The following is a 19514-nucleotide window of genomic DNA, read 5'->3' as shown; positions in this document are numbered from 1 at the left end:
CAAGCTAAGTTACAGCTACTGCGGTGTCTGTTCCCCTCACCGTGCACGCGACGGTTTGTGTGGGGACGGGGACCGTGCGTGTGTCCTTCTGTCCCTGACTCTGGGCACGTTCTGGTCGATACATTGGGCTCTCTGCAGTGCTTTCCTTCCCTCCCCACTCTAGACTACAAGAAATCGATTGCCCGTTACTGACAAGGTACTTCAAGCTGCAGTTTTTCTACATCCCGGTGAAGAGGAGCCACCTTACCTCATCCGCACCACTGACACTTCCTCCTCCTTCTCCAGGAGACCCGCAGCGAAGAGCCTCAGGGCAAATGGTACGTGCGGTGCCTGCCCTCAGACAAACTTCTAGGGCAGAGACCGGCCTGTCGCACAAGCAGCACCAGACCGGTTCCCGCTGTGGCTGGCTCGGCAGACAGGCCAAGTACTGACCAGGCTGAGTGCGCCTGAAGCTGGCAGGGTTGGGGCAGCGTGGAAGGGGGGCTTGGCCTGTCCCTGTCTGGTCTGTAGGCAGCCTGCCCTCTCCAGGGCCGTCAGTGCCACACCTTCGGCCAGCTCAAAAGTCACATGTAGTGCGAGAAATAAATGAAAAATCCCAACCCTTGGGGATACGTCTGCACTGCAATTGAACGCCCACAGCTGGCCCATGGCAGCTGACTTGGCTTGGGCGACGGGGCTGTTTAATTGCAACGTGGATGTTCAGGCCCGAGCTCTGGGACCCTCCCGCCTCATGGGGTCCCAGCACCAGGGCTCAGCCTGAGCCGGAACATCTACACCGCAGTTAACAGCCTTGCAACCCCAAGTCAGCTGCCGTGGCCCAGCCACAGGTGTTTAACTGCAGCGTAGACGCCCCCCGAGTGACTCTGTCTGTCTGGTTGCAGGATCCTGGCTCAGCTGGGGCACAAAGCAGCACCAACGAGATCTCCCATTACATTGGGATGTTGGACCCGTGGTACGAGCGCAACGTTCTCGGGCTGATGAACCTGCCCACAGACGTCCTGTGTCAGGTATGTCCGGGCGCTCAGGCGGAAACGAGCTTGGCTTTGGGCCCTGGCCCCACTGCCCCCTTCTGTCTGTGGGCATAGGGCGGGGGGAGGGTCTCCCCTTCATTTGGGGTATCCACCATCAGCTGCTAGTGCAGGAGCAGCTGGGCCGATGGTCTGAGCCAGTAGAGTGGGCCCTAGGGCGCTGTTTTCTTGGGTACAGTTTTGAGCTCTCCTGCGAGATCCCGGTTGGAGCCACCTGGAGGCTCTCCCGCTGCTGGGCCTGGCCTGCCTCTGGGGCAGGACTGGTTCCAGCCTGGCCCCCAGCGCGTGGGAGGCCAGCACCCCCATCAGCCCTGCTGTGCACTAGGAGACTGACTGGCCAGCGGGGGGAGACTCGGGTGCAAGTGATGTTCTCGCTAGTACTCCCCGCCCTCCCCACACCCTGGTCACGCCTGTGGCGCCGTTCCCAGCAGAGAGGCCGAGGAGGCTGAGCTGGCCCAGCCGGGTGGGGTGGAGGCCTGTTTGGGGCGGAGCTCGCCCGGCCACTGCACCTGTTTTGGGGGTTAGTCTCCGAGCCTGTGACCTCCCCGCCCTGCGCTGGAAGGAGGATGCAGAGTGAGTTCCCATTTACCTCCTTGCGCCTCCACCAGCAATCTGCCAAACACGAGGTGGAGCCTCCGGAGGACTCCAGGGAACAGCTGCCCATCCTGGCTGACATGATGCTTTACTACTGCCGGTTCGCTACTCGCCCGGTGCTGCTGCAGCTCTACCAGACAGAGGTATGCGGGGCTGGGCCTTTCTGTCCCATCTTGCGCTTTGGGCTTGGGGGACCTTCTGTCTCTGCGTGGGTCAACTCCGGACTACCGCACCAATCTCTGCACGGCAAAAGGCCTCTTCAGGACTCATACGTCCAGGGTGCTCGAGGGTTCGGCCAGTCCACGTGGTAGAGCCTGTTAGATGCAGCTGCCTCTGCTGACACTACCTGGCAGCCCTTGGACTTGCCAATCCTGGGGATGGCGCTGATGTAGGAGGCTCCTGAGGGATAAGGCCATGCAGGAGCGACTGTTAACCAACAGCAACCTCCAGAGAGACCGACTGGCTGCTGAATGCAGTGGTTCCCAGCTCCTGGGGGATGGTTGCAGTGTAGTGCAGATCACACCATAAAGTCTCCAACTTGCATTCCCCGCTCCGCTCTCTCCCAATGCTTAAGAGAGGATGGGTGTCCCACAGACAACTTCTCAGCCAGCTTGTGTTCCTTCCCCCATAAGTGTGGTTCTCACCTGTGCTACCAGTTGCACACTTGGATAGAAATTATTCCTATGCTTTGCTTTCTGAAACCCCTCTGCATCCTGCCAGGAGCCTGTTCTCCATAGTCTGCTCTGTCCAGCATGCAGAGCTTGAGAGGAAGGTTCTTGTCTTCCCGGAGCTCTGATAACAGGGTGATGAGTGTGGGATGAATATGTAGGTAGTGATGATGGCAGACATTTCGCAGAGCAGGAATGCTGCGGTCTGTGACTTGCCCTGCTGGGATTGTCTAGTTTGAGGGGTTCTCTCTCTTTGCATTGCTTCCCTTGAAGGCATTGGGCTAGTAGGAATATGCCCCAGCACCCCCATTTTGCAATGCGTTCACATGACAGCCCTCTCTTCTCTCCCTCCTCTGACAGCTAACTTTCATTGGTGGTGAGAAGAAGACTGAGGTCTTCATTCACTCCCTCGAACTGGGTCACTCGGCTGCCACGCGAGCCATCCGGGCGTCGGGTAGGTATCAGATCTGGACACAGATTTCCTCGCCTTCCTAGAGTCTCATGCATTATAGGTTCTGTAGTGACATTATGGCAGCTTTAGAAATGGGGGCACAAACAGAGTTGATGGTGGATGCTTAATAACCTTAGAGAAGCTAGAAAAGCTCATATGAAATGCACAGAGAAATCAGATCAACATTTGGGTTGGATTGCAGGTGGTTTGGGAGAAAGTTGCTCCAAATAAACTCTGCAGTGAGCTAGGATATAGAAAGGGATTTTTACAAACCTGGAAATTAAAGTATTGTGAAACCTACGTTTTCCCTTCAGTAACAGTCTTTACGAGTTCTGTTTCTCAAGGAAGTTTTTAGTTGCTTTTATCTTATCCAAAGTTAATTTATTTTAAGGTCCTGGCACAGTCAACTGTCTTGGAAGCTAGATTTCCTTTTTTTTTTGTTTTGTTTTTATTTACTTATAATTTCTCTTTCTTTCTGGAGCTTTGAGAATCTTTGTGATTATACCTTCTTAGGCAAAGAAATGGAACAGAGGTATTCTTTTTGCAGACACGTGGAATCTATCCCGATAGATGGATTCACAGATATTTTAAAACAGGAAATGTTGTTTAATAGAAAACAGCTACAACAACAGACACACAAGCAGGCATCCACATAGCTTCAGTTCCAATTTAGTGTTACTTGTTTACCAGATACCACATCCTGTTCGGAGCTTTGTGTAGCACACAGAGACATCTAGTGGCTGAATTATATACTGCAAGCAACCACATATCTTGTTTTTTCTTTCTGCACTGATCCCTTTTCTGTGCTCTAACTTCCTGTCTCCAAGCAGAGCTTACAAAGTGCTCTCTATTCAATTGGTTGGCCTCATCCCCATAACTATGGACTGAACCATGTTATGCTTAACACCCACTGACCACTGTCATCTTTAAACACTTAGGACATGATCTTTAACTGGGCCTCTGGTTTCGATGATGCAGTTTTGTACCCACCCTTTTGTACCTGCAATAATTTTGCCTGATAAAAGCATCTGTGAACTTCAGATGAAAAATTTCAAGCCCAATTTATTATAGGTATAAATCTGCCAAAAAAAAAAAAAAAAAAAAGGAGGCCCAGGTGGTAAACCAGCTCTTTACTGCTTCGTATTTTCCCCAAGATCCAACACTTACCCAACAGCTGCTGCTAATTTAATTTCATTTTTTCATTCTGTGGAGATGTCTCCAGTTGCGTGTTGTATCTTATGTGGAAAGTCCTCCATTCGCTTAGTCACGGGAGGCAGCTTTTGAAGTAACTTTAATTTTCCTGTTTGCTCCTCTGTACATTCCCACAAACTGGGAGGCGTTTGATAGAGTGTAACAGACAGGTTAACACTGATCCCTCCCTGGCTATTGCAGGTGTACTGAAGAGCACATTTTGATGCAGTAATGGTTTCTGGAAATGGGAATCAGTGTCCGCCTTGGGACAGAATAGTAGAACCCCTGTAAGACCAGGATTCGAATCCTACTGAAGTATTTGGTGTTCTTAGCTCTGTCCCTAATAGCCAGCAGTCTTCGTTGGCCAAACCACCACACGCAATGAGAGGGTGCCTGGTCTTTCCTCTGAGCCTCTAGTGATGATGCCCCTTCTGCTTTGTAGCAAGCTAACGTACCCTAAGGCCACTTGTTCTGCTGGCACCAGGTGCATGACTTGAGAGATCACGAGGAGCTGGACTCATCAGAAACGGGGCAGCTTTTCCTAAGTGGGGGGTAGGGAGCAGCTAGTGTGAACATCTATAAAGAGTGGGAAGAGAAAAGGCTCTTGTGTGACTTTAGCTTCTTTGTCTTGCAAAGGTCCCGGCAGCAAAAGACTGGGAATAGACGGCGACAGAGAAGCAATCCCGCTAACACTACACATCGCCCACAGCAAGGTAACTGGCTGCTAGTCACAGGGGGAGAGAGGCTGCAGAAACCTCTTCAGCATTTTGCAGACCTCCACAGAGTCAGAGACCTGCATAGAGTTTATGAAGGAAATCTCTCCAAGTGGAGAGAGAAATAAATAGAACTCGGAGAGCTGCTGTGGGTGTGTTTAGTCTAGAGAGGAGAAGGCTGATGGGGGACCCGATGATAGTCTTCAAATATATAAAGGACTGTTCTGAAGAGAAGGACAAGAAGCGACTGGCATAGCTTGCAGCAAGGGAGATTTAGGTTAGATGTTAAGAAAATTTTCTAACATTAGGCACTGGAGCAGGTTACCTAGGGAGATTGTTGAATCCCCATCGCTGGAGATTTTTAAGAACAGATTGGACAGACACCTCTCTGGGATGGTCTAGTTTATTTGGTCCTGCCTCGTAGTGGGGGGATGGACTAGATGCCCTCTTCAGGGCCGTTTTAAGACCTTCGTAGGCCGTGGGCACACTTGCCTTCGTAGGCCCCCCGACCGAAATAACTAATTTGATTTTAAGCTATTAATAATAGTTTTTTAAATAAAAAAAAAATTATATATACATTTTTTTTCGTAGGCCCTGAAAGTTTCGTAGGCCCTAGGCACTGTGCCTATTGTGCCTAATAGATAATACGGCCCTGGCCCTCTTGCGGTCCCTTCCAGGCCTACATTTCTATGATTAGGAGAGTGTGTTAATATCAACTGATCGGGGCGGGGGGAGAATATCTTGTGCTTCAGGGTAGGAACTGATCTTTCCTCTCTGCGGAGTAGGGAAGACATCCATCCCCATCATAACACACTGCCAAACAACCAGGTGGGGGTTTTTGCCTTCAAGTATAAGTCATGCATGGAGTGGGAGATCTGACTAGGTCCCGTGTCTGGGAACCCGGTTACAAGGTGATTGCATTTTGCAGTGTAGACAGGACTTTAATCTTAATGCTGAGCTGTGGTGCAGCCCTGGAGAGTCTGTGTTGAAACCAGGTTCCCACACACTCTTCCGCTTGTAATGCAAAGAGGTTCCTTGTGGCCCTCTTGGGAGGGGAATTCTTTGTGTGAATTGATTCTGCCTGATGGCCCTTTGTGAACGGGATGGGTGGCTATTTAAATGAAAAGAATATAATCCCCAAGAAGAACTCTGTTCATATCTCACCCTCATCTCCTCCATGTGCTTGTTTCCGGAACATGAAGGGAACCTCATCTGGGACAGAAAGAACCAAAATGTGGGGGTGTGAGGCTATTCATTGCTGAAGGATAGTGCCAGTTTGCACTCTTCTGGTACTTGGCAAACACGTCTAGTGTTTACTGCATGTCAGTAGATCCAGCAAATTATTTTGGCCGGTGCTTAACTTTAAGCTCATGAGTTGGCTTCGACGAGACTAGTCTGATGCTTACAGTGAAATGTGTACTTAAGTGCTTTGCTGGAGCCGAGCCTAAAGGAGCTGAAAGCACTTTGGCTGACTGGCCTCTGCTTTCATCTTCATTTATTGGCATAACTGCTGGTGGCCTCCAAGTGAGCAGGAAGTGTGGTAGGCCCGATATAAATACTGGCTCTTATTTCACGCTGGTGGATTTCCTTACCAAAATAGCAAGAATCCTGAGAACAATCCCCACCTGCTTATAACAGTCCAGTTGCTGACGATTCAGCACCCTGCTCAGCTGTCCACTGTTAACTATTATTGGAATGGATGGGCATCTGGCAGCTGGAGTGCACAGCAAGTACGTTTAACTGCTGCTAAAAGTACCAGAACCCTCCAGCTCAAAGTAAATCCAGTTCTGGTCTGTATCAGCCCGAAGGTCAGGGGTGAGGAAGAGCAGTGTCAAGGTGGAATGTGACCCATCTCCCTGACTTTTGCTTGGTCTCTGCAGGCAGCAATCAGTGGAAGGAGCCGCTGGAACGATGTTGAAAAGGTCTGCACCTCCGTCAACCTCAGCAAGGGCTGTAAAAAATACGAAGAGCTCGGTGAGTGCTGGTGACCTTAAAACTTTACACCGGGGCAGTGGGAGAGGAAGGGAAGTGGATAATGGTGGTTCTGGCATGGCAAAGTGTAAGTGTGTGTGTGTGCGTGCATGCGTGTGTAATACATAGAAGATAAATTGGAGATGCCCTATGAGCTTTGGACCAAAACAAGCCATACCATCCTGAATCAGGTCCCCTTCACCTGGAAGGCCATTTTCCGGAGTGAAAAGGCATTGGACTCTCTGCCTTCCCCATAGGGTGCCATTCGTCCCTCCATTAGGAACTGGAGTGAGATCAGCAACGCATCTCGTGCAGGAGCAGAGCAGCCATCAGAGGCTGGCAATCTGTGCTGACCTGATCTGAGATGAAGCAGGTGACAGAGGTGATGGTTCCGTGTCCCATTAACAAACCTCACAGCCAGGGCTTAAAAATTGTTTCCAAAACTATTCTGCCTGGCGGACAGGTGCACACAGGGTAAACATACCGCATGCCTGGGACAGACAACAGAGGCCAGGAATGGGATGTTGCAGAGGACCGGGGCATTGATTTCTCTAAGCAGTTTTTTTGCTGCGTGTCTTGTTGGCCGAAATGTTGTGTTGTGAATCGTTATGTTAGTTCCTTGGTAAGAGCCCTGGATTCTGACCCTCCACCTGGCTGTCAAACCTGGGGAGAGGTTGCAGGCCTGTTGGCTAAAGCACTCAACCCCAAGCTCTGCCCTGGGCCTCGCAGGCCATGCCCTGGATTAACTTTGTGTAGGATCCTTGGAATGAACTAGGCCCCTGCTGTGGCTGGAGACAGGCCCAGGGCTGGCTGAAGGACTGCAGGGTGAGAAGCTGCTGTGGATGTTACAGGGGTGAAATCTGCCTAGTAGCCATCTCCTCGCCTTCCCTGCCTTGCTTGATCTGAAGGGACCTGACCCGTGGCTGAGGAGGAGCAGTCCAGTGACAGTTCAAAGCCTGCCAGAGGGGAAATGGGATCATCACGGGAACTGCCACGTTAGCAGAGGGGCGCGGTGTCCCTGAATGCATAGGCGGTTTTGTGACCTTCCTGGGCAGTCTAACATTACTTCCCCTTCATGGCAGCAGGCAGCCCCACAGCAACGGGGTGCCTGGGCCTCTCTTCAGGATGTCCCGGCTCACACCTGGCCCCCCTGCCGGGCTGGTGCGTCCCGGCCACTCCAAGGTGAACGTGCTCTCGGAGCTGCCGTTCAGTTCCTCGTACACAGCTGTCATCCCAGCCCACTTGAGCGGCAGGCAGCCTAGCAGACTCAGTGCTGTGTCACTGAACTGCTCCTCAGATATGGGTCAGATCCCATCAGACCCAGGCGCAGACTCCATGTTGCTGAAGCAGCTTTTTTGCTCTGGGAACAAGAAAGTGTTGCTGATGCAGGGGGGGAAAAATGCAGAACACACCAAGCTTGAGATCTGCCCTGCTGGTTTCTGCAGCTGATTAGGGGGTTGAGCAGTGTCCCTTCAACAAGAGCTGCAGTTGAGACTCGCTGTGTCGGGACCGTTGGACAGCCTGTCTGACCTGGTCAGTGCAGGGTCTGAAATTCAACGCATTGTTTGTTTATAGCAGCACTCAGCTCTGTCATGTTTCAAAGCCAGATGTAACCTGTACATTACACCAACGACAGCCTGTAGGACTCTCTCTGCCACAGGATGTGGAAACCAGAGTTTAGCAGGATTCAGAATGTATTGCACATTGATATCTCCAATAACTAATATGAACAGTAACATCCTGGATATAGAAGCAACAGCCTACTGCCTGGGGTTAGGGAGAAACCTCTCTTGTGGAAGTTTGCATAATGTTCTCCACTACAGAATTTCTTGTGCCTTCCTTTGAAAAAATTGGTACCAGCCAATGTTAAAGGCAGCACGTTGGACTCGGACCAGTGTCGGACCTAGTCTAGCAATTCCTCTCAGGCAGAGCTTGTGCCCTGGTTCCTGAAAGGTGAAGGTGGGGCCTGGCTCAATCACCCAGCGCTTTGGGGGCGTTTGAAATCCGGAGCATCTCTGATCTGTTGGCAGGAGCTGGGTTTGTGACCCTTGTTGCACCCAGCCTGAGTTTTGGGGTTGTATCAAACACATGAATCTTGGTGAGTTTGCTCTGGTTTGGGGTTTCTTCACCAAAGAGGACTAGAGCAGAAATTTGCTGCAGTAGAGATGTGGTCGTTGGAGGCTGCACAATACCTACTTAGAAGCACAAAAGAAAATAATGCTCTTGTAGATGCAATGTGAGAACCAGGGAGATGTGAGCTTTGACCTTTGTCTGTCTGTCTCCTGCCATCCTTAGCAGCTGAGCCTCTCCAGTCGAGTTAATAACTGAACTCACAAGAGGCCAGTGCTTTCATTTCCTCCCTGCTCCCCTAAGGCAGTTGGTCTGTCTGTCTGTTTTGTGTTGTTTGTTAAATGTCTTTCTTTAGATACTCTGGCAGTACAATGTGTCCGAGCCACCCTGTTAAATGTTTCAGTACCATAGTCTTCTTAATTAGAGGGTTATGGCTCTTCTCTTTGCTTGAAAGCAACACTACTTCAGCAGATGGAATAGATTCACTTAAGAAGATCTTACATTATTACATTTTGCTAAAGTGCTCTATGTGGTGTGCCTGGCACGTGTAAATTTGCTATAAAAGTAGCAGTTGGACCAATCATTCAGCTGGATCAAGAGCCAATGAACTGGAGCTTCTCAGAGCCGGTATATGTAAAGCTCTCCCATCCACTCAGACACCTCCCTCCCTCCCCCTTGAAAAGCTGAAGTCTTGCTATTGCTTATTTTTTGTTCACCACCACCAGGTTGCAAATCTTACAAAGGTGTATTTTTCTATCCTTATTCTCGAGCTCAATCTGCTGGTCTGCCTGCAAGCTGAGTTTATTCTGGGTGTCTTTCTCCAGGCAATGCAATGTCTAGGGAGAGGTTTCCCCATTGCACTTGAATTTCCTACATGCCACAGAAGTCTGGGATTATCTCTTGGTTTTTCAGTGAGGGCACGGGTCTTTCAGATTAACTGGTTTGGCCAGAGGATGTCACGGCAGCTCGAGACACCAGCTGTTCACAAATAGCTGAAAGGTGTCAGACCTTCTGTGAAGACAGGAAAGTTTTTAGGTCACTTGGCCTGCACTAGTTATGCTGAGGGAGCTAGAATTTGTTCCAGCCGATGTTGCAATAGTCACTTTTGTAGATCCAATTTTTGGAGCCTCTAATGAAGTTAATTGGCTTTCAGCGTGACATTTGTAAAGCTGAATAGTGGTTGAGGCTTGATAATGCTAAGTATTTCCGCCTGCCTTTTCTGGTTTTTCTCCGTGTGTGTGTGTGTGTGTGTGTGTGTGTGTGTGTGTGTGTGTGTGTGTGTGTGTGTGTGTGTGTGTGTGTGTGTGTGTGTGTGTGTGTGTGTGTGTGTGTGTGTGTGTGTGTGTGTGTGTGTGTGTGTGTGTGTGTGGGGAGAGGAGGTGAGGCTGGAAGGAACATCTGTTGTAGGTGGCAGCTGAGCAATGTCTCCTTTTGTACCCTTTATTCTAAGATAATTAATTAACTCCATTGAGCTGGGATTTGGGATCTTGTAGCTCACAACCATCCTGGAGTGCTACTGTGTCCAGCTGGGGATTTCCAATACAAAGGAATAATAATAATCATAATCACAGACTCAGGACTGGAGGGGATCTCGAAAGGTCTTCCAGTCCAGGCCCCTGCACTCAAGGCGCATCCTAAACTCCTGTAATAATCTCCCTTTCCAAACGTAAGGTGCCATTTTCAGGCTCTCGGGTTGTATGTGGGACCCCTGGACTGGCCCATTCAAAGTCTGAGACTAAGGGATAGCCCTCCGTTGATCTGATATGGGCTAATTTCTATACTGTTCCGAGGTGCAGGTGTATTCTGGCCTCGTGTGAGATCCATCCTGATAGCGCGACTGATCTTCGTTAAAGATAACATGGGGAACGGGATCGAGAGTTCCCCCCCTCTGTCCTTTCAGAGACCTGAACCTGCAGTTGGCCAGGCCCAGCCGGAGGCTGCTCCCTGGGGAGTGTGGCGGTTCTGTGCCCTGGCTGCCAGAGAGACCATTTCAATTAAAAGCCAAACCCTTTTGAATACCAAATAAACCCGCTGTCCTGTGTTCCAGACTCGAAAACGGAGTGTCTGACTGTAACCATCACCGAGGTCGTCAAGAGGCAAAACTCCAAGTCAAAGAAGAGCTTCAATCAGGTAAGTTGTGTTTGTATCCTCGTCTGGGCGGGCGAGGAGAGAGGGACTGGGCCCATTCGCTGCTGGGGGAGGAGAAGGTTTGAGAGCCATGGAGAGGCCAGTAACTTGCACCCGGATCCCATCTCAGTTGCCATCTCCATGAACTCTGGGGCTTCCCCTTTGAGACTGGCAGAAAGACCCTGCGTGTGCCAGCAAACCTATCCAGCGGCAGCTGGCTCAGGGAGTCTTGCCGGTGGTAGCATCAGCACAGTAAGAACTAGCAGGCCGAGTGGCAGAGGGAAAACCCTAGGCAAAGCTGCAGCTGTTGTGTATCCAGGGCTGTATCAGCCCCTGGAAGCCAGGGTGGCAGAGGAGCCCTGCCAGCACAGCACGTGTTCAGGGAGCGATGCGCTGCCATCTTATGCTGGCACTGATAGCGAAGCTGGTCGGGGAGTTGTAGGGAATAACTGCTCCATGTGCTTGGCTGACAGTTTTGTCTGTGAGCGTCGTGTGCTGGGAGACTGGGATTTGGTGCTGTCTCCAGCAGCTGAAAAGTCCACAGACGAAGCTATTGAGTGCTCAGCCCCTTTGAGAATCAGCTCCTTTACGCAGGTGCCTGACTAGGACTGGGGAGCCTTCTTATGGGCCCCCACCTCTGAAAATCTTGGTCACAGTATTTTAACACTGAACAATTACTTTAATAGCCCGGGTGGGAGAGTCTGAGCCCTCTCTGCTTCTATCACCCGAATCCAGATATCCAAATATCTATATATATAACTCCTGCTTTCAAAGCATTTTCCCAGGCTGGATAAATTCCCGTTTGTATGTGTGTGAGGCCCAGCGGTTTAAATCCCCGATGAGAGCCTTGGTCGTAAGTGGGGATTGAACCGGGGGCTCTAGAACTATCAGAACGAGCCGCTACTCTTGTGCGAAAGGACATCTCTTAACAGACTCGTATCCTCCGTGGACTGGACCCAGAGGTGGGTGTGTAACACCCCCGCCCCTCCAGCGGCAGGTTATACCAACACAGTCTCCCAGTCTAGTTCGTTATCCTAGAGTAAGGAAGACAAATGTCTCTATGCGTACGTGAGCGTCCAGGGTGTGTCTTACCTCATGAAATCCTCCCTCTTGAATTGCCTCTCAGCCTTGCCCCCCCGGGCCAAGCCCTGACACCAGGGCTGTGAGTCCCAGACATACGCGGGCTGACCTGCTAACAGAAGTAGTGTCGCTGGGCTAGCCACCTCTAGTGCAAAGCTGCTGGTTTCAGGCGGGTTTGTTTTTGGCACAGCAAGCCCTTACCACTGCTCGCTGCTGCCTGTGCCCCCACGCCTGCACTGAGAGCGAGTCTGGGGAATCGCACCTAGGGCTAAGTGCAGATGTACCCTGAAAGGTGCAGCGCACAGTGAAAGGGTTCCTGGCCCCTTGCTGCCCACCCCACAGGGCCCAGCTTCGCTGGCTGAAGACCACTGTGTTTCTCTCTCTCTCTCGCAGCAGATCAGCGTGTCCCAGATAAAAGCAGACAAGGTGCAGATCATTGGGGTCAACTGTTCCTTTGCCGTGTGCCTGGATCAGGATGAGCAGAAAATCCTGCAGAGTGTCACAAGGTAGGAAGCAGCCAGCATGTGTCTCTGCTGCCGTGGCCAGCCCTCCGCTGGTGACGTGCTGTGTGTAAGGCACCCCCAACGAGTCGGGTGAGCCCTGGGGGGACGAGACTATATGTGCTGCTTACGCTTCTGACCCTATGTGGCCAGAGCTCCAGTAAACATGCAGTAGAGGCGGTAGGTGGCCTGTGTGGGGCTGGAGGGCTCTGCGCTATACAGCAACGCTGCAGGTCATGAGCCCTGGCGCCTCTCAGATCCCGACAGCTGCGTGCAGACATGGGTACAACTAATAGTCCTCTGTCCCAGGATGGATTCTGCACCAAGGCTCCCCACTGTTATCAACAGGCCTCAGTGCTTGTGCTGCTCCTCTCCAATTCTGCTCCATGCTGGAGCCACTTGGAGACTGAACTTTTAGCAAGAGGTCGAAGGTTTGAAAGAAGATCTCCAGTTCCTAACATTCAATAGCCCACCTAGGGGTATGGTGCGGTCTCCAAGGATCTCCAAGCTGAAAGAGATCTTCCAGCAGGACAAATCAGTAAACCAGGGGAATTCCAGGCACAGTAAATACTGTGACTAGAAACTGGGCTGAGCATATAAACAGAGCAGATGGATTCTGCCCTGGTATCAGGACACCCACTCCAGAAAGTCCACATGACCTTCAGTGGGGAGGTTGTGGGGGAAAGGGGAAAAGACAATTGACTTTTCCATCCATGAGTATAGCCTAGAGTATCATCCTCGATGGGTTACTAATTCTCCTCAGAGAGGACCAAGCTGTATTACCAGGGATGAGATTGGATGACATGACCCAGAGCAGTGTATTATCACTTGGGCTCTGTAAAGGGGTAATTGGGTGAAATTCTCTGGCCGGAGGCCAGATTGGATGATTGAATGGTCCCTTCTAACCTTGGAACCTATGAACATTTAATTTGATTGTACGCAGTGTTAGAGCCATGTCAGTCTCAAGATATTAGAGAGACAAGGTGGGTGAGGTCAGATCTTTTATTGCACCGACTTCTGTTGGTGAGAGATACAAGCTTTTGAGCTTCACAGAGGTCTTCCTCAACTACGTATGCCCCAGCTCTTATCTTAATTCCTTTATTGTTGCCAGATCCAAAGAAGATCATTTAAAAATTTGATACAGAGAATGCAAAAGAGAAAGTGTTCCATGCTTAAATTCAGGAAATGCAAAAGTTTTGTGGGTTTGGTTTTTTTTAGGGCGTACATTTTCAGAAGTGCCTATTGCTTTTGGATGCCTCCACTTCTGGGTCCATAATCTGAGCAACTTGAAAGGGGTTGGTTGTTGTACAGGTGCTCAGCGCCTGTGCAGATCAGGCCCCTCTCTAAGGGGGTGTGTGGTCCCTGTAACCTGAATTCCATGGCATACGTCCTTACTGCGCTCTGAGCCTTTCGATCTGAGCCAGCCCCAACCCTGTGATTTTCCATTTCTCACTTTATCTGCAGGTGCGAGGTCTCGGCATGCTACAAGCCCCGGGATGGCGAACCCTGCACGCCGAGGACCTCATCTTTGGATCACCTCCACCAAGGCCTGCCTGAGTTTTGTTCTCTTCTGTGCTTGCCCATTGCCACCTTCAGCGGAGCACTGCCATAGAGGAACCAGCAAGGCTAGGGTAACGTCCAAGGCCCCACACGCTTCCGACCAGACACGCCTCCAGCGGATCCCGATAGATGCAAAAGCAGCCTCTGGCAGAGGAAATTTACTGCACTCCCTTGAGTCGGGGAACTAGATCTTCCTGCACCCAACCATCCTGCACCTGAAGCATTAGCACAATGGATGAGCTACCCCTGGCTGTGTCTGGCATGCCCTTGTGAAATGGAGGGGTCACTTCAGAGCTCTGGTAGTTGTCGCAGTTCCTGGCTCTGGGAGGGAAGTGAGTTCGTTGTGATCTCCAAATGGCACTGTGGTTGGAAGGGATGGGACAAGGACAGGAGTGCCACCCACTTTCCTGATCAGCTGTACTTGGAGTGAACTTGCAGCCAGTGTAGATACCGGAAAGACTGTGACGGGTGGATGTTTTTGGGGTCACACAAATTAACAAGGTCTTTACTTGCTGGGGTGTAGCGAGTCATCTCAAACTGCTGGAGAGTTTCAAACTATCCTGCTGCCAATGTCCTGATGATGCTTCACCTAAAGCAAATTTTAGGATCTCTGTTAGTTACAAATTCTTTGGGGTCCAGGGCATGTGTACTCTGAATTGTTCTGCGTCTTATATGTCCTACAGGCCAAGCCACAAAGATGAGGGCTGCGTTTAGGGCAAGGAGGAACTGAATGCAGCTTGCAGACCACGGCTTGGGTGCCAGTGATCTAGTGCAATAGGCAGTTTATGGCCGTACGTTGTTCTATGCACCGTGTTACATTCATTGTAAAACCAGGTCACCCGCGTGATCCGCCTCTACTTCCGCCACATCTCTGAAAGCTCAAATTCTGGGGGAGACACAAGCTCTCCCGTTCAGTGAACGCTCCTGTGGCCGGCTTACCTGCACCGAGTGCTGGGTTAGAAACACCCTGGAGAGGTGAGCGTGTGGTGCCGATGGAATCACACTCGCATTTCATGAGGGGAGGAAGGCAAGTACTGGGGGGGCCGCTGTATCGAGTGGGGTCAAGTTTAAACGTACCAGCATGACAGCATTGCTGCAGGAGGCCCTGGAGCCAAAAACACTAGTGACACAGTGGTTCTCTGATGCTGAGGCCCCCGAGAGAACCCCTCTCTCCACCAGGAGACCAGTCAGTCCCTTCCGTCTTGTTCCAAGGTGCCAGGAAGGTGCAATAGCTGTGGGTGTGCACCGACCCACAATGCAACGCAAGGTGGAAGAGCCTCGTTGGATGCTGTTCGTCACGAAGCTATTTATTAATGTTCGTTGCCCTACTGCACTGTTACTAACCCGCTAACGCACGCAGGCCTAGGCTGCTTCCCGTGAGCACGGGCGGTTCTGAACGCAAGGTGGGCTCGGCCCCTGGCCCCAGCTAAAATGCCCTTTTGCCAAGCCAGAAGGGGCTCACTGCACTGAGAGGTGTCCCCGGAGGCTGCCGGCAGTGGCCTGAGTCACTTAGAAGGTTCGGATCCGTGTTGTTTGACTGGGAACAGAGAGTCGGATCTGTCGTGCCCCTGGCGTCGCTGGGCGTGAGATTGGGACCCCTGTTCCCCCAGGATGGGTGGTGCTGCCGCATGGCCGTGAAGCCCTTGATCTGGATATTGAGACGGCCTGCACTTTGAGGGTTAAATCTGTCGGGCACATGCCAGCTGTCCCCTCTTTGTCCACGGCTGGCTGAGCATCGTAGCCCAGACCTGTGTCTGCCAAGTTCCTGCTAAGCCTTCCCAGAGGGCTTGTGCCCAGTGGGCCAGGGATGTGCCCCTTCTCCCACTGCACTTCAGGGGTGCTGCAGGTCCTGGGCCGGTTGGTTAGTGGATCCCTTTTATGCCCTGTTAGACAGCTGGATGGCGATTTACCTTCCTGCAGTCTGTGTCAGCCTCGAGGTCTGACGAACCGCAAGTCCCCATTCGCCCAAAAGCCCACAAACTTTTGTAAAACAAAGTCCAGGGTTGGCAAAGAAAAGTACTGCAGAACTTTTGTGTGTCCTGCTGGGGTTTTCCCTGGCCACAGCTCAGAGGAGAGTGAAATGCACCCAGAAATGAGTGTGTAAAGGGGGGAAGGGGGGAGTTGGCATGGACCCCTCGCATTTCTGCCCTCTGTTTACTCCTCACCCTCCAGCACCCCATGCTGTAAACTGCAAGCACCTACGGGCAGCTGGAAGGGGTCACTGCTGCGAAATAGGCCAGATGGCTGCAGACTGAGCTCCCATCTGGCCCCAGGGGCACCTTTTCCCGGCTGACACTAGCCCACTGGTTTGGTGTGGCCCTGCCCCCCTCCATACATGATGCTCAGTAGATCCAGCATAGAGCACAGACCCTAGCCCCCTCCCGGCCTGGGCACTGGTTGCTTCTGTGTATGGAGTTCTGGCTCTGGTGATGGGAACGGAAATGAGAACTGACCCCTTACTCATGGCCCAGGGACAAAAGGTGGGGCTTGGGGTAGCAACTCAAACCGTCTTCAGCAGGTATGGATCTGAAAGTGATGGCTTCTCCAGTGACCTAGCATGTTCCTGTGTTTGGCCCCCCACACATCCTCCTCTCAGCCCAAACAGCTACTCTTCGTGCATGAAGATCATCTAATGGCTCCTTCCTCAGCATTTTGGAGATGCCTCCCAGTAAAGCCCTCACAGCCTGAGGCTGGCATTCCTCCTCCTACTTGAATGAACCAGCACAGTGATGTTCTTGGCTTGCAGCGCATGGGGTTGTTTTTTTAAGCAGGCACCTCCATGTAACAAAGTGGGTCTCGAACCTACGCTGCCCCTGTGCGGCAGCAGGAATTTATGGCCGGGGGATGCTGTCTGGGCTTCCACAGCCGCCCGCCTGGAGAGGCACCTGCTTCGGACATCAGCTCTATGGACCCAAGAGCCTCAGAACCTTTTATTTAATATTTATACTTCGTTTTTGTTCTCAGCAGTAATCTCAGTGGAAATGCCAAGCCAGCCCGGACCCGCAATGAGACCCGGACCCGCTTTGTCCTTCTGGAGGGGCTAGGTTGTTTCATAGCCACTCACCATCGAAAGAGCTCAGGGGTCGGGTGATGTATTGTGCGCATGTACAGCAGCCCACTGAGATTTAAAAGTAGCCTTGGGAGGTCCCAAAATGGAAATCAGGGTTGTCCAGTGTCCTTTTCATTTTCTCCTGTAAAACAGTCAGGGGGGTTTATAGCATTGCACTCTAAATGTTTTTTCCAGACACTGAACAACAATTTCCCACTGACTCTTCATTTCTTGGCTAGCAGATCTGTGTTTGTCTTTTGAGTGGAGTTGCAGATGGAAAGCCATTTTTTGTTTAACACTTTAAAATAGCACCTTATCCTGTCATAGTGTAATTTGTGATCGTGGCCATTGTGACTAAATAGATCCTTGCCCCTGTTAACGTTGTAAACACTGATGCTTTCACTGGCCATACAAAATACTGAAGAACAGAACTGCCCTGTGATGAAGAAAAGCAAGCACAAAACTCCAGGACTGTATAACCCGATTCAATTCTTTGGGCCTGCAATGCTTTTTTTAAAATGATAGAAACTCATGTCAGGTTGAACTGTACATATGCTGGACATCAGCAAGTTTGTGTGTCTGGGCTAACTTGTAAAATATTGTTCAAAATGAACTTTTAAGGAAACTGTAAAATATTAAAAGTTGATTCATTTCAAGAATAATGTGAGTGCAGAGTTCGTGTCGTAAATAAAGGTGCCCAGCAATTCCTGATGGTGAAAGGGGAATAGTGAGGCATCGGAGTTGGATCCTTTCAAACGTTGCGATGGCCAGAGATGGGTGGTTTACAGGGGCTGAAGCCATGACCTTGAGCTGAAAAGAATTAACCTCGACAGCCTGAGCTGAAGTATTGGACGTATTACTTGAGGACAGGGACCGGCTTATCCTAAGGGTATATAGTCAAGCCACTAGAGGGGAGTGAAGACCCACCCACACTGGGTTGATGCGAGTTACATACGCTTTTCCATAAAAAGAGTGGCTGTATACAGTCTGTCTAAAACAGCTTTCCGTCAGATTGAGGAGAAAGAATAAAAGTAAAGTCTCCAGGAGAGCACAGTGAATGAGTTTCTTCTGTAATACCCTGCAGCAACTCCTCTTTTGCAGATAAAGAAGGGATATTTTTTCCAGGACTGTAAGTCTTGCAGCTCCTTTGGCTGTAATAAAGTTACACCAGGTTGTAGTATGATACATCCAAGCAGCAGAGTTACAGAAAAAACTACAGTCCTAGAGTGAGGGGCTCGAGTAACCACTATGGTAAGGTTAGCACAACTGCTATGGAGCTGGGATGTGTTTTCTTTTCACCTACCACATGTTGCATTCTGGCCTGTGCCTTTGTAGCCAACACTATACCCCCAAAACTCCACACACAAGCAAATAGGTCCCCACTATTACATTTAAAAAAATAATTGTTCGAAGTGTTCCTATCCCCCTTTGTGTTCCCTTTCCGTGAGGTGAACAACTTGTACAAAGCGATGCTGACAGCCTTTATATATAAACAATCTTTCAGGAATTACCCACCCAACACTATTTTAATTCTGATCAGAGCTGGTTGAAATTTTATCAATTTTTAATTAAAAATGTCTTTTTGAAGGAAACAAACCTTTTCACTCTTTTTTAATTTTTCAAAAATGATTTGATTTTTTTTCCTCCAGTTTTTGGCCTTTTTTAAAAAAAACTTTCCCTATCTTTCTCTCTTTTTTCCCCCTTTTTATGGGAGAGAAAGGAAAGGGGGGGGGGGGGGGGGAATTAAAACCAAACCAAAATGGAACACTCGTTTAAAAGAAAAAGTTGAACAAAATGAAATATTCTACTTTCATTTGTAACTTTCCATGGAAAATACCTGCCATTTGTCAGCCAGAACTAATTCTGATCCTCTAAGCACTGTTAGATACCTTGGTTTTATTTTTGTGTAGTGCAAGGGGTTTAGGAACATTTGCCATTAAAATGACTAAGGTCAGGTTTACACTAGAAAATTCCTGTTTAGCTTTATCAGTAAACTAGAGATAAAGCTTATTGCAGCAAGAGAGTGCTTTCTGCCAGTTCCCCCAGCATGACCAAAACTTCTATAGTGGGATAACTGCATCTATCCTAGAAACTTCTGCTAGTGTAGTAATGTGTCCAAAAAAGATCTCTATACATCACACTTCTATCCCACAGTACAGTACTGGCAAAAGTTTCTGCTACAGAGTTGGCCTAAATTCCCTGCACTTCTTTGAACAGCTCATCCTCTTTGTTTGTTGTGTGGAACTGAACCCCATAAATGTCCTACAATTGTTCCGTGGCTCAGTCATCCGTTCCTTTTCTCTCCATCCATACACCTGAATGGCATTTGTAAACCAGGATTTGTCTGAATGGAACCTGCAGCACCTCCAAAGCGCACGCCATCGTTCCTACAACCTAATATACCTATGATAGTATATTATAGCCCTGCCCGTTGGCTAGCAAGAAGAAATCAGGGCTGGTCTACACAGTACACAGTTAGGTAGACATAAGCTGCCTTATGTCAGTGTCCACA

The 19514-nt window shown here is 50.1% G+C and overlaps 1 protein-coding gene across 2 annotated transcripts in view; it reads left to right on the top strand.

Annotated features, from left to right (window-relative positions):
- Positions 1–17664, top strand: part of PIK3R5 (phosphoinositide-3-kinase regulatory subunit 5) — a 96277-nt gene extending 78613 nt beyond the window's left edge. The window contains exons 11-19 of one of the 2 annotated variants that reach the window (XM_067547764.1): positions 164–317; positions 882–1007; positions 1637–1765; positions 2651–2744; positions 4569–4645; positions 6526–6619; positions 10734–10816; positions 12290–12399; positions 13858–17664. In XM_067547764.1, coding sequence (XP_067403865.1) covers positions 164–317; positions 882–1007; positions 1637–1765; positions 2651–2744; positions 4569–4645; positions 6526–6619; positions 10734–10816; positions 12290–12399; positions 13858–14005 — 1015 coding nt within the window. In that variant the 3' untranslated portion in view covers positions 14006–17664. Of the gene's footprint in view, positions 1–163; positions 318–881; positions 1008–1636; positions 1766–2650; positions 2745–4568; positions 4646–6525; positions 6620–10733; positions 10817–12286; positions 12400–13857 lie in introns of both variants that reach the window. The other variant, XM_067547763.1, reaches the window with a different exon arrangement.
- The last annotated feature ends 1850 nt before the right edge of the window (positions 17665–19514 follow it).

The sequence above is a fragment of the Emydura macquarii genome, unplaced genomic scaffold, assembly GCF_026122565.2.
Source record: "Emydura macquarii macquarii isolate MOO-44397 ecotype Brisbane River unplaced genomic scaffold, CSIRO-AGI_Emac_v2 contig_1230, whole genome shotgun sequence".
In the NCBI taxonomy this organism is placed as follows: Eukaryota; Metazoa; Chordata; order Testudines; family Chelidae; genus Emydura; species Emydura macquarii.
This window is presented reverse-complemented; position numbering and strand designations above follow the sequence as displayed.